General features: G+C 31.8%; 1 protein-coding gene across 1 annotated transcript in view; it reads left to right on the forward strand.

The window, feature by feature from the left end:
• The first annotated feature begins 7,836 nt into the window (after nucleotides 1-7,836).
• Nucleotides 7,837-15,199, forward strand: part of LOC110018395 (premnaspirodiene oxygenase-like) — a 19,554-nt gene continuing 12,191 nt past the window's right edge. Inside the window, exon 1 of the mRNA XM_020715696.1 lies at nucleotides 7,837-8,762. Within this exon, the coding sequence (XP_020571355.1) occupies nucleotides 7,866-8,762 (897 nt within the window). The 5' untranslated portion in view covers nucleotides 7,837-7,865. The remainder of the gene's footprint in view (nucleotides 8,763-15,199) is intronic.

The following is a 15,199-nucleotide window of genomic DNA, read 5'->3' on the forward strand; positions in this document are numbered from 1 at the left end:
GAATTTTTGCACCAAAATAAATAAACTATAATTAAAAAAATTATGAAAGGTGTTTTGGAGAGATCCATGGGACCAGGGGCACTAAAAAAAAGTAAAATTGGTGTTAAAATAAATAGTTCATTTTTTTGAGTTAATTTTTAATTTAAAAATAATTAAAGATTTCAAAAATATAAAAATATAGCAAAATGTCACAAATTGTTCCCTGATAACTTGGAACCTTTTAAAATATTCTTTCTAATTTTCCTAATATGGTTATGCTTTTTTAAAATACTAAAAATGTATTTTCCTTAATTTTGTATTAAAATAATTACAATAAACAAAATAAACATCGTAAAAATGAAAAGTTTCTCTGAGTTCTCTGAATTCAGAGGGACTAAAGGAAAATATAAAAGTAGTTTTCAAAATTAAATTATATTTTCTATTTAATTAATCTTTAAAATTCATAAATAATTATAATGGTTAACATACAACTCAAAAAATTATGAAATTTGGTCAAAATGGTCCTCTGAAGTAGGTGAACCTCCAATAACTTTCCTAAGGACAGTAACCTTACTTTGATTAATTAAATGAATTGACATTGAAAATTCATATTTTTGATAAAAAATAATTATAAAAATTAAATTAAAATCTGAAATTTATAATTTCACCTTTGATGTTTTAATTGACTCATGAGGGGTGTAACTTGAAAATTTCAAAGTCATATGAGTTGAATTTAATGATTTATGAAGTGGAAGACCCTAGGGACAAAATGATAATAATGAAATTTTCAAGCTCTAATTGAAATTTAGGTTAAGTCAAACGCTTAATGTGTAATCTTGATCATAATGAACCCTCTTCGATGTTTGAAGCATAAGGGTTTAAGAGGTAGAAACCAACTCACCACCATTTCATAATAAGGGTAAAAATGTAATTTCCTTAAATTATTATGACTTGGAGGATAACCTAATTAGATGAGCCTAAGGTTGTGGGCTTGAGCTAGGAAAGTAATAACTTACTCATTTGAATCCCTCTGATTGGTGATTAATTAAATCTTTCAATAATAATTAAATTCATCTAACCCAACATTTTGATTATTGCAAATCTAGTCTAAAAACTTAACCTAAGGGCCTACTAGTGAGCTAGGCTTGGTTTTAACTTGCCTAAAAAGGTTTAGAAAAGAGAAACATAATTAATCATGAATACCTTTGAAACTCTACAAGCCCAACTTTAACCTTGAGTCTAAGATCCTTAATGATTTAAGCTTTCCCATATGGGCATCCACTTATTTAACATTTAAATAAAACATCAAGTGAATGTCTAAGTACCCTTCTCATTAAAACATCAAGGTTTGTTGAGCACATGAAACATTAATTCTCACTGAATCTAAATTTAACTTCAAATGATCAATTGAACAACATAATAAGTTCAAATGAACTCGAAACATTTCAAAGGGTATTAAATGTTGTTTAGGGTTATGCCCCGAACACTTTTATGATCTCTTGGATATTTTGAAGGACAATTGAACATATGATTCTTTATTCAAGAAAATCATCCATTAAAACTCTTAGGGATCCACCAAGTTATGTCTCAGGACCAGATAATTCACTTAAATCATTAGAAATACCCTACAGAACTTATCCTACATTAATTGACCCAATGCTCAAGGATTTGAGTATTCACTAAGGTATTTAAATCCTTGTGAGCAACTAGGGATCTTTGTTTTTGCTACATATGGATCATCAGGCTTGTGTAAGTCTGATGTATAGGTGGCTAGGGTGATGACGATAATGCTAATGTGTGCTAAAATGAGGGATATGATGTAGGATTTATAATAGTATGTCCTACCTCAAGGACCTTCAATAAAGGGAGAGGATATGGACCGACAATACTATTCGCTGACTCTTGATAAGATTATTGGCCCTAATACTCTTAGGTTGCTTATAGTTCTAGCTCAATCAAAGTAATTATTCTGTGGACTACATTACTTTGCAAAGTATTTACAAAAAAAATTCTTTTGCCTCTAAAAGTAAACATTACATGCATGAAAATTAAATTAAGATTAAAAATTTATAAAGATCCACCGTTAATCACTTCAATTGAGATTAGGACTTCCCTCCGTAGATTATTGAATTAGTAGCTCTTATTCAAGGTTGGGAAGCACACAGACCAGCTTTGAGCCCCCAACTTTACCAACATATTACACTAAGTTCTGATATTTCATATGTGGGTTTTCTTTTACTTTCCCGTGTTTTACTGTGACTCATTTTCTGAATTTTTTTGTATTAGATGCTCCTGTTTACTTTCCTACAATTTATTTAAATTTTTTTGCAAAACTATAAGTTCTTACCCAGAGCTGTCACTTCGACGAGGAGCTTAGAGCTAACTCTATGGTTAGCATGACAACAATGTACATAAGAATAAATTTGAGAGAGCAAACAGGACTACAAAAACAACTTTCTTAAAATTAAATAACAAGCCATAGAACTTTGAGGTAGCTTGTCTAGCACGACGTAAATTCTCAACTTACCTTTAGGCCTTTGCACATCCCTGTTGTGCAATTTAAGCCCTAACTTGCCTTACGCTCTGAGGTTGTCATTAGTTACGATATAAACCATTTTATGCGATTTTTCACATCCCTGTTGATACTCTTTTCTCCAACCCTGAAAACCCTCAATTTTAAAATTCTTAAAGAAAATACATTCTGATCTAAATCGAGTGTTCTTATGCAATTTTGATTATCTATGATGTAATTAACTTTAGAGGTTGACCCTTATAAGATACTTTGGAACCCAAATTAATATAAACTCTATCTAATCTTTTATATTAGATATGAGATTTTTTCGGTCAATATAAAGGTTTTGCAGACTAAAAAGGATGACATAAATTTATTAGTTTATTTACTCGAGTCTTACTTCAAGTAATGTGTCTATTCCGCGGGTGTTGTACTCATTTATTTAAATTATTGCATGAATGAGATTGGTTCAGTCTCATATTTTCAAAAGTTTGAATGTTACTTTTCATATATATATATATAGGTTCGATCTCGTATTATCAAAAATTAAAATATTACTATTCAAAATTATATATATATATATTAAATAAAATACTTTTTCCCATGTTGATGACTGACAATTATATTTGGTTATGTTTAGGTTTGGTTGATTTCAATTTTTTTTTGTTAGATTTTAATTTAAACTTAAATTAGAGTTTAGGGTTCAAGCTATAAGTTATTAGATTTCAACTCAGCCATTTGGTGACACTACAAGAAAGGTCGTGTGTCCCAATGAGATTGAATATAAGGAAAGGAAATTATTGACTGAGAAGTGAGGTCAACAGGGGCTACAACTCATAATCATTGTAGAAAATGGAACACAATTTGTTAACTAAAGGATAAACATTTTTATCAAGAGACCCATTTAAATTTTTTTGTCTGTCTATCATCATCAAATGAATGGGCAAGCAAGTTAGATAACATGATTATTATAAATCTGCTAAGAAAAAAAAATTATAGTAGCTAAGGAAACTAGTCAAGATTCAACCGTCTACTCTTTGAGTGATTTGAATGACAAATTCCATGATCACCAGGCGAAACACATTCTTCCTGTCACATAGGATGGAAGAAATATTGTTGATGAAATATAACTATCACACACAAAGGGTGGTGACAGTAATATCATTTGACAAAGCAGACATAACTAAGGGGCATGAAGAAAATGAAAATAGAGTAATGTTGGCATTCAACTTTCAAAAAATGAAACAGACCAACTTTATATCTCAATTGAAATTTTATACAATTAAACAGACCAACTTTCAAAAAATGAAAAAGACCTAGGATTGTATCTATACTCCCTAAACCCTGGAGTATAGATGACTTGATGAAATTTTATTCTTAAGGAAATATTCTTATATCTCAGCCTTGTATTTAAGAATGATTTATCATTCAAACCCTTGTATTTTATTTCTTATTTACATGAAATGTTATATAAAATTTGCTTAATTATACATACAATCCTAGGTCTGCATGGGATCATCAAAATCTAACTGACACTCAGGAAATCAAACCAACCTATAAGCGGTGGTTTCATCTGAGCCAAAAACTCGATATGATTGGTAAAAATCGATTAGTAAAAGTTTTTAAATTGCTGAAAAAATAAACATCTAATTGATATATCACACAATTTGACCAACAATGGTCTTACTTCAAAAAAAAAAATCCATGCCTTCTATAATGGGTCAAGCCCTGACGAAAAGATTCCTTACCCATTAACGACAAGATCTGTGATGGGTGGCAAACAAATCACCTCAGTAAGAAAAGATTGTTTTGATTTATCACCCTTGAAAGGAAGAGCTCATGTAAAAACGTGGGTTCCAATCCTTCACCTTATTTTCCAACCCAAACAACTAAAACTTTTCAAGTAAAGAAGATTATAAATTTCCATCTGTGGATGATATATGATGAAAAAAGTAGGTAAAAGACAACAAAGCTCATGAAAGCCACTACAAAGCTAAAAATTATCTATGTAGAAATGACACCAAAATGGGCAAAGGTGGCCAACAATTTCAAGCAAAAAAGTTGGTCTTAGACTTAAACAAAAATAATCCTTGTAGAAGAGATGGTCCACAACATATTAGAGGTAGCTTGATTGTTCTCATAAGAACTCAAAGCTTGACGGTGGGATTAAAGACACTAGTCTTTAGCAATCAATCTACCTCCCATGGAATATTCCATGATTAATCATTCAATACAACTAATCCAAAGCCCTTTAGAGAGTAGCGAGAAGCCATTAAGTATTGCAAAAATAAAAAATTGAGAAAAAAATGAGAATTAAGAAGGAAAAAGTTAGAGTAAAGTATAATGTCACCAAACCAACATCCATTATATATTAGGAAATAAAAGATCATGAACTGTCACACAAAGACAAAAATGGAACTGTATAGTAGTTTTCTAGACACGTTGGTAGCAGGATCACATTGATATAGAAAGTGAGACAGAAAAACAAACTTTTTTTCCAAGTAAGAGCTTAAAATTACAAAAGGCACTAAGAAATTAGCTCGATATAAAATCTTTTGCAAGGCGTTGGTAGCAGGATCACATTGATATAGAAAGTGAGATAGAAAAACAAACTTTTTTTCCAAGAGCTTAAAATTACAAAAGGCACTAAAAAATTAGCTCGATATAAAATCTTTTGCAAGGCGGTGTATTTTCCAAGGGGGGTCAGTCGCTTCGGCTAAGTCATAGCACGACTTAAGTAACCTTTTATACAAAATTTTCCCCTTTACCTAAACCTTTAATCAATCCATCTCGACTAGAGGCTGAAGGATCAAGGACCTCTATCAGATGTCATACAATTCCTGACAAAGAGTAGCCACCACCTCCTCCGTTATCTCCATTTTGTCTGCACAAGCCAACATATTATGCATCACATCACCTTGCTAGATCCCAACTAACCAAGAAAAGGAGTTCTCAATCTCATTTAAGAGGTGTGCCAACAACCAGAGATATGTGCAATACCCATTAACTATGTTCTCGTGGGTTTCAAAAGGATCGTAGAGGAGAGACATTCACCCTAGCCTGGCGTCTGTTTTGCCATCATTGACTCCAATGTTGGATTAGGTCAGAATCCTCACTTAGGCCTCTCAAAGTATAGTCATGAACACCAAGAGACAATGCAGATAAAAAGAAATAGAAAAAAAGATCAAAATCTATTAAATAAGATTGAGGCTCCAAATACCTAGAAGATGATTTAATTTAGAAGTTGTAATTGAGATAACACTTCTACTATGCGATGACAAAGCACCATCTACCTCTTGTGCAACCCGTTGGATTTGTGGGTCTTATGGTATCACAGAAATTTGGGCTATCTAAATAATGATCATATCTGTTAGTTGTACGTTCCTTTGCTTAAGGTTGAAGAGCAATTTAGATGATCATAAGTAATTCTCCATTGTAGTTTCCAAAAATTTTCTCTTATTAAAAACTTTTTTTTTCATCCTTTCACCTACGGGCTATATCTCCCTTTTTATTTCCCAAAGACAAAAAGAATCAAATCATTATTTTGGATTTTAACTTGAGGGGTTCCACATGTTCTCCATTACAACACTCTGAATCCAACCGATTCAAAGAAGAGGGGTTATAGAGCAAAAAATGAATGTGAAGAACTCTTGTCTCACCTTAATTATAGAAATCAACGACGCAAAAATAAAAGGATTTCAATTATCGAAATGATATCTATGGGACTAAAGTTTTTTTATTCCAGGCACCACTTTTAAGAGGGAATTAAAATTGATTAATCATAAATAAGAATTACTATTTTAATAACTTTTTAATTCTTATCACAGCGTGGCTTTTAATATGTAAGATCATCAAGGAACTAAAAACATACATAAAAAGGTGCCAACACTGATCTTGAAGAGATCTAATTGTCAAAATAGACAAAGTACTTTCTAGGAAGACCCACTGACAGAAAATCATGGAGCCTACTTAGCAGACCAAACACAAAACTAAGCAAGAACGCAAATGAATTGCCCGATCCTTAAACATTAAGCCATAAATAAGACAAAGAGGAATTCGAGCCAACCACTGTAGGAAAGTTGATCTTTGGATGGGGAAGAATGAGTCCTTTGTATTTCCAATCATCTTGAATATGCCAAGAGGACTCTCACAAGCTATCAAGGATTGATTATTGTTTATTAATGTTCTCTCTCTTTCTCTCCTTTTTTATGTTCTATTTCTTCTATGTGATTTACAAACAAATCACTTGATTCAATAACACACACACATACAAATTCACACACGCACACACAAACATTCATAAAATGGATAAATTTTAGCCCTTATATTCTCTATAACACTTTATATCAAAATTTAGTTGAGCAATGATGGTCAATAGTGATCTAGATATGTTTGTTTTTGGGTGGCATTAGTTGAGAGAATGCAATTGGGCAACTACAAATCAAAAACCATAATGAAATGATAATGGTTACATGTTTGAAATCAGGTAACAAACATTAAGAGATTTTTAATTAGGTGATTATAATGATTGGGGTGCAAAGATTGGAAGACCCTCTTAGTAGGGGAAAGTGTCTGGAGATTGTAGTCAAGCGACAATGATCTAATGGTAACTGTTGTGTAATGGGAGTCCAACAATAGCTATTTGATGTTAATGAATGGGTGGTAATTGTATAATTTTATTGATTTTGGTGAAAACATTCCCTATGAATACTTTCAAACTCTATAGCATTCGATCAAATGGCTCAGGGTAATCTTGTTAACTATAAGTTTTTTAAAGTATTTTAATGTATTAATTTACTTAGAATCACATGATCTTTTGCTTGTTGGATTTGATTCATTGAGAAGTTTCATTTAACTATAAGTACTTAAGATTTGACTATCATTTAGACTCATAATTTCGTATTGTTGGTGTTGTTTCATCAATACATTTCATCTCAATCATCTAAATTGGAGTTCAAGTGATAAAAAATTTGGCTCGAAATTAAACCAAACTCATTATACTTTAATGTTCATACTTGATTAAGTGAATTTTTCTAATGATGTATCTATTATAAAAGATGACATATAAAAATTTTCTGATAGAACATCGAAGTACGAGAAAAAAAATTTGCCAAATTTAGTCTGAATGAATTTTTAAATTATTTAATTAATTAAATGATGACTGTAATATATTAAATCAATTAACATTTTTATAAATATTAATTTTAATATAAATTTCTTCGCTCATCCGGTCATCCTAAAAAATCTGAATAAAAACATGTTGATTAAGTATTAATTTTTTAATATCTTACAAGTATACTCCCACGTATAAAAGTACGCAAACATCTCCAAACAATCCACTCCCACAGTCTAGTCCCAAAACAAACTGTGAGCCATGGAAGCACCAACTTCATCCGAAATCCTACCACTAATCCTCCTCCTCCTCCTCCTCCTCCTCCTTACACTGATGAAGAAGCTTAAAACCCACAAAACCTCCAATACCTTTAAGCTCCCTCCAGGACCACCGAAACTCCCAATCATAGGAAACATTCACCTCCTTCTGGGTGACCATCCCCACCGAAGACTGCGTGACCTCGCCAGGAAATATGGCCCTCTGCATCTCCTCAAACTCGGAGAAATAAACCATATAGTAATCACATCCCCAGAACTTGTCACCAAGGTTATGAAGACCCATGACATCAACTTCGCTTCTCGGCCTGAGTTACTTGCCAGCAAAATCATCTGCTATAATAGCATGGACATCGGCTTTGCTCCTTACGGTAAATACTGGTCACAGCTACGAAAAATATGCACAGTTGAAGTACTCGGCGCCAAACGCGTCCAGTCTTTCAGTTTCATAAGAAAGGAAGAAGGAGATAACCTTGTGGATAGGATCCGCAGGGCGAGGGGATCGCCGGTGAACCTTAAAGAGATGTTTTTAGCTTTGACGAGCGCGACTATTTCTCGGGCGGCTTTCGGGAAGGACTGCGCTCATCAGGAAAAATTCCTAAATGCGACGAGAGAGGCGTTCAGGCACTTGTCGGGATTTGATATTGTTGATTTCTTCCCATCGTTGGGGTTCATTGGCAAACTTACTGGTTCGAGGACTCGGTTGGAGAGAGTGCATCAGCATTTAGATGAGATCTTGAATGAGATTTTGGAGGAGCATCAAGCAAAGAACTCTCAGGGAGATGATTCTGGAGAGGATATAGTTGATGTTTTGCTAAGACTTCAGAAACATGGGCAGTTGGATATTCCTCTTTCGTCGGACAATATCAAAGCTGTTATATTGGTAAATTTTATTTTATTAAGCCAACGTACAGCTGCCTTATTTACTTATCATTTTGCCTTTTCATTCCTCTTTATTTTTTTAATAGAAAAAGAACGTAGGAATAGCTAAGCATTGAACTGAACATTAGAGAAGAAATTAGACTGACAGATAGTTTTAGATGGAAGTACATAGTTGTTTAATCAAAAGGCAGTTACCAATGTCCAAATTTGATGTAAAAAAATATTTTACTTGCTAACAACATAAAATGTTACTAACTGAATTAGATGGCATCCATCGATAATAACGTTAAAGATTAAACCGACAAAAACTTTATCACATCTTTTTTTTTTTCCTTCAATAAGTTTTATAATATTTAGATTAATTTTGAAATTGATCATTTTTTTAAGGAATCCCGTAAGAAATTTTATTCAAATAAAAAAAATGTTAAAGTGTTTGTGACCGACAGTTTCACTACATACCAACCACCCTACTCACGTAAATAAATAAAAACCTAAGAAACCGTCAGTCAAGTACAACTCACGTAAAAAAAATCTAAAAACATTATCACATCGAATATAAGGAGTTTCTAAACAATAATCATGAATAAGAATAGAAAGCTCATGAGGTACTCGAACCGGAAATATGAAGTCTTGTTTCTCCAACCCACGCTTAGCAGCCCAATTTGCACATTGGTTGTCTCTCGATATATAAATAGCCAATTAATCTGCAAAATCTTAAGGAAAGCAAATATTTTTTTCATTTGAATAATAAGACTCCAAAGATACAATTTCTTCTTAGTACAATAGTTCCAAAGTTCCAAAAAATCTATCTCAACATCGTTCAAATGTCCACTGCAAATAACAGCTAAAGTTAATGCAAGTATAACAGCGTCAGCTTCAGAACAAATAGATGATACAGGGATAGTAGGAGCAGAAAACCAGAAAATATATTTTTCTTCGATGTTACGACACAATCCACCAATTTCAGAAAAAAAAATTATTTAACTTCCATCAATATTGATTTTAGGAAAGTCACGCAAATGCTTATTCCAGCGATTTAAATTAATAACAGACTTACAATAAGAATGAATATCTATATCACATCTAAAAAAGATGTTCCTCGATTTCAAACCCAAAGGATTTTTAAATTTACCAAAACGAAATATATTATAAACAAAATTAGTAATGAAAATAAAGCATGAATGAGTAGTAATCTAATTGTCATTATGTTTAGATTAATTCCCATCAAACCAAATGTACCAAGAAACAATAATATGAATAGCGGTAAAAAAAAATATTCTCACCGACACATCTCCAAAAGTTAAAGAAATCATTGATGGAAAAATAGTGACATCATTTATCGACATGTCACAAAAAGTGAAGATATCTTTCCAAACCTTCTTAGCATAGGTGCAAGAAGTAAAAATATGCTCCAAATTATCTTCCTCATATTTACAAAGAAAACATCGAGAAGGAATACGTAAATCTTTTACTTTAAGAATATCATCAGCAGGTAAGATATGATGAAAAAACCCCCAAATGAAAAATGACTTGAAATTAATGATTTAAAAAAAAAATATATTAACCACTTACAATAACAGGCATTTTTTTCTCACTGTAAGAGAACAGAGAAAAATGATGTCAGAATATTCTGATACTGATTATTTTAATAAGGCCTTAAAACTAACTTGTTTATTTTAAAACTATATTCAATAATTGTGAATCCCGTCCTAGTATAACTTTTTTTTAAACGTCTAGATGTAGTTTTATAAATGTGCACTACAGAAATTCTTATGCTTGTACTTAAACATTGTCATTAGTTGAAGAATGAAACTTCAGCTGTTTTTTAAGCAAACTTATATTCTCCTATAAAAACTTCTATAGGCATAATTTTTCAAAAAATTAAGGCAATATAAATAAATATATACATCTGTATGTGTATGGAAAGCAAATTAAAAATTATATGACGTTGGAAAAACGATGTAGCGTTTGTCTAATATGTGGAAAGCCTTGACGGTTCAACAAATTGACAGCTGAAGTTCAACTCTTTCCAATTAGAAGCTATACCGAGAATGTGGGAAGCAAGTGCTAATCACAGGCCTAAAATTCTAATTAATCCTCACCCAAGTTAATGAAAATGGTCAAATGGGCCAAATAAACGATGCTATAAGAAACTCCAAAGGAAATACAAATCAAATTAATGTGAAGATAAAAGTTAATAAATACTAAATATCATATCTTACTCAATCCACAGCAGTGGGATTTACCTGGGCATCTGAATAGTATCGAGATCAATAACATCAGGATTTGATTGAGTAGAACTGCTCATAGCACATTGACTAAAAGAACATATAAATTTGCAGAGAGATAAAGCTACCTTAAGATCGAGAAAAATATCCATAAATAAACTAGTTTTTTATTTTTGAAATAACTAAGCTTTTTGAAAAGTTGATATGATGAAAAGACAAGGTGAGAGATGTGATGCATGTGTGTGTGGTGGTTGTGGTAGGTGAAAAATGAAAGGCCGAGATTAGTTTGATTGTTGAATAATGTGTGGTGTTGATTACTTCTATACTTATATAAATACCTCATAGTTTTAGGTGTTATGAATCAAGTCTAAGAGAAAGTTTTGTGAGCTTCTAAATTGAGTTTGGGTGAGTTTGAGAGTTTCATTTTGTGATTTTGAGTTTATAAAAACTTTAGTTTCTCCCCAACAAAGTGGTATCAGAGCTATGGCAAATGAATTATTGATTCCCTTCCAAGTTCCAATGCTTGCCAAGTCTAATTACGTTAATTGGAGCATTATGATGAAGGATCTATTAAGAGTACAAGATGAATGGCGTATCAATGAGAAGGGTTATAGAGAGCAGGATGATATTGCTCTATCCAAAACTCAAAGAGAAGCTTTGGAAGATTCAAGAAAGAGAGGCACGATGGCTTCTTTCTCATCTATCAAGCAATGAATGAAGATTGATTCGAGAAGGTCTCAAAAGTAAACACAAGAAATAAAGCATGGGAGAAACTTCAAATTTGCAACAAAGAAGTGGAGTAAGTTAAAAAGATTCGCCTTCAAATTCTTAAAAGTGAATTTGAACTCTTATTTATGGAGGAATCTGAATTAATTTCAGATTATTTTTAAAGAATGTTGACTACTCTTAATCAATTAAAACAAATTGTGAAAATGTGAATGAAGTAAAAAATATAGAAAAAATTATTCGCTCTCTTAATCCAAAATTTTAGTATGCCGTTACTACAATTTAAGAAACTAAATATTTAAAAATAATGATTGTAAACCAATTACTGGATTCCTTGCAAACTTGTAAGGAAAAAATAGAAAAGGAAGAAAAACAACAAGAAACGATGGCGCAACTTCTTCAACTATTTTTTAAGAAGAAATTTTCAACAATGAAGATGCCAATGATGAAGAGGACGAGGCCGAGGATGTGGTCATGGACAAGGACTAGGAAAAAGTGAATATAACACTTCCAATAATTGCAATAATAGAGGTATAAGTGAAAATCAACAAAGATCAAGAGGTCTTGGAAAAGGAAATTCATGACCAAGATATGACAAATCACAAATTAAATACTACAATTATAAAAAATTTGACCAATTTTGTTGTGGAATGTAGATGTTCAAAAGAAATGGAGGAGAAAAGCAACCTTATAGAAGATAAAAGTAAGGAAGGAGGAACTTTATTGTTAGCATGCAAGGACAAAGATAAATATCAAATAAATAAATATTATTTTGACACTGGTGCAAGCAATCATATGCGCAAAGAAAGAGATATGTTCGTAAAGCTTGATGAAGTAATAAGGGGAAATGTTTCATTTACAGATGAATCAAAAATATCGATAGATGATAAAGGTAAAATTCTAATACGTTTGAGCAATGGAGGTCGTCAGTTCATCACAAATGTTTACTATGTGCCCATTATGAAGACTAATATTTTGAGTTTGGATTAGTTATTAGAGAAATGATATGATGTTCACTTAAAAAAAATTATTTTTTCTTAAGAGACCATAGAAAGAATTCGATCGCTATGATACCCATGATGAAATAGATTATTTCTTCTTGAAATAAAATGTGATGTTGCAAATTGTTTAAAAGTTTGTTATAGTGACTCAGTATGGCTATGGCATCTACGATGAGGGCATCTAATTTTTTGTAGTTCCTCTATCAAGGAAGGATATGGTGAGAGGCTTAGCTTTTATCAATCAACCATATTAACTTTACAAGGGATGTTTACTTGGAAAGTAATCTTGCAAAATCTTTCCAAAGGAGTCAACTTCAAGAGCAACCAAGGAACTTGAGTTCATACACACTGATGTTTGTGGCTCTATTAGTGAGAGTAAATATTTTCTTTTATTTTTGATTAAAAAAAGGGTTTTTATTAAAGGATAAATCGGAAGTGTTTGAAAAATTTAAGAATTTAACAGCTCTTGTTGAGAAGGACAGTGGTCTTAACATCAAGGCCATTATATCTGATCATAGAGGAGAATTAACATAAAATGGATTTCAAACATATTATCAAGGTTATGGATTTTGTCATCCTTTAGCATTGCCAAGGGCCCCCCAATAAAATGGATTTGCAGAATGAAAGAATTGAATGATTCTCAATTTAGCTCGAACCTTTCTCAAAATTAAAAGAATGCCCAAAGAATATTGAGTAGAAGGGATCAGTTGTGCAATTTACCTTACAAGTTGCTCCCATACAAAAAGTGTACATGAAGAAACCCTCAAGAAGCATTGAATGGAATGAGATCAGGTATCTCTTAACTTAATGTGTTTGTAAGTATTGCATACATTCACATTCTAGAGGAAAATAAGAACAAAACTAGATGTTAAAAGTGAAAAGTATGTGTTCATTAGCTATGACTCAAGTTCTTAAGGTTACATACTTTATAATCCAATTGATGACAAAACTCTCATTGGTCATGATGTTGAGTATGATGAAAAAGATAATGGGGATTGGAGGACATAATAAGATAGATATACTTTTCTTCCTTATTTTGAAGAAGAAGAAGAAGAAAATGAGCAGCTATAAATTGAAAAGATTGTAGGAGAAGAATAACATGAGTCCATCACTCCACCAATTTCAACAAGAGGTCAATATTTGACAACATCTTTAAGTGAAGGTTCAAAAAAGAAAACACCAATTTTTCTATGTTTATAAGATATTTATGTGGTAGCTAATAATCAAAATGATATTACACTTTTTGTTATTTTGGTGAATGTGAACCTTTAGGCTATCAGAAAGTAGTAAAAAGCAAGAAGTGGGTGGATGCTATGGATGGAGAAATTAAAGCAATCACAAAAAATTATTTGTGGGTGCTTGCTACACTTCAACAACGACACAAGGAAATTGGCGTTAAATGTGTATATGGAATTAACAAGACTGTTGGAATTAAAGAGATATACATAGCAAGGCTTGTGGCTAAATGATACAAAATAAAATATGGAATAGATTATGATGAGTTATTTTCTCCTATCACTCACCTTAAAACCATTAGACTAATAATTTTGTTGACACCCCAACATGGATGGAAGATCCATCAACTAGATTGAAGTCATCTTTCTTAAATGGAGTTCTTGAAAAAGAATTTTTTATTGAACAAACTTTGGCTATGAAGTAAAAGGACCAGAAGTGAAAGTCCTATGACTTAAGAAGGCTTATATGGTTTAAAGCAAGCACCAAGAGCTTCGAACACTCAAATTGACAAGTAATTTAAAGAAAAAATCTAATTATATGTCTCCATAAGCATACACTTTATGTTAAAGTTTAAGATAAATATATTTTATTTGTGTGTTTATACATAAATGACTTGATTTTCACATGTAATAATCCAAAAATGTTTATGAAATTTAAGAATAAAATTGATAAAAAAACTGAAATGGCAGACATTGGGCTAATGACTTACTATCTCGTCATTGAAATGTGGAAAAGAGATATAATTATCTTTATCACTCATAAAGGTTATGATACAGAAGTGCATAAGAAGGTCAAAATGGATGACTCTAATACTATTGAGATACCCATGACATATGATGTTAAATTATCTAAAAATGATTAAGGAGAAAAGGTGATCTAGCCCTTTATAAAAGTTTAGTCAGATGTTGACATCGACTTTTTATATGCTTAAAATACAAGATAAATATGGACGTAATAAATATTCAATAATTGTAAAGTCACACTTATCAACGCAAGTATACGTATCGCTCAAGTAATATAGGGCTCTAATGGAGTCCTAGATATTGATCTCACAGAGAGTGGTTAGAACTGCGGACTAAGATTTTAGAAAAGCAATACTTTAATCACAACAACAAAGTTCAATTTGCTTAACTGTCACTAGTAGGCAATTGAAATAAATAGATAATTTTAATAACTATTAAATAACTAATGATACTAAGGAGGGTTTAATTATAATATTCAATATATAAGAAAGCATCCTTCTCCTT

This window comes from Phalaenopsis equestris, unplaced genomic scaffold, assembly GCF_001263595.1.
Source record: "Phalaenopsis equestris unplaced genomic scaffold, ASM126359v1 Scaffold000021, whole genome shotgun sequence".
Lineage (NCBI taxonomy): Eukaryota > Viridiplantae > Streptophyta > Magnoliopsida > Asparagales > Orchidaceae > Phalaenopsis > Phalaenopsis equestris.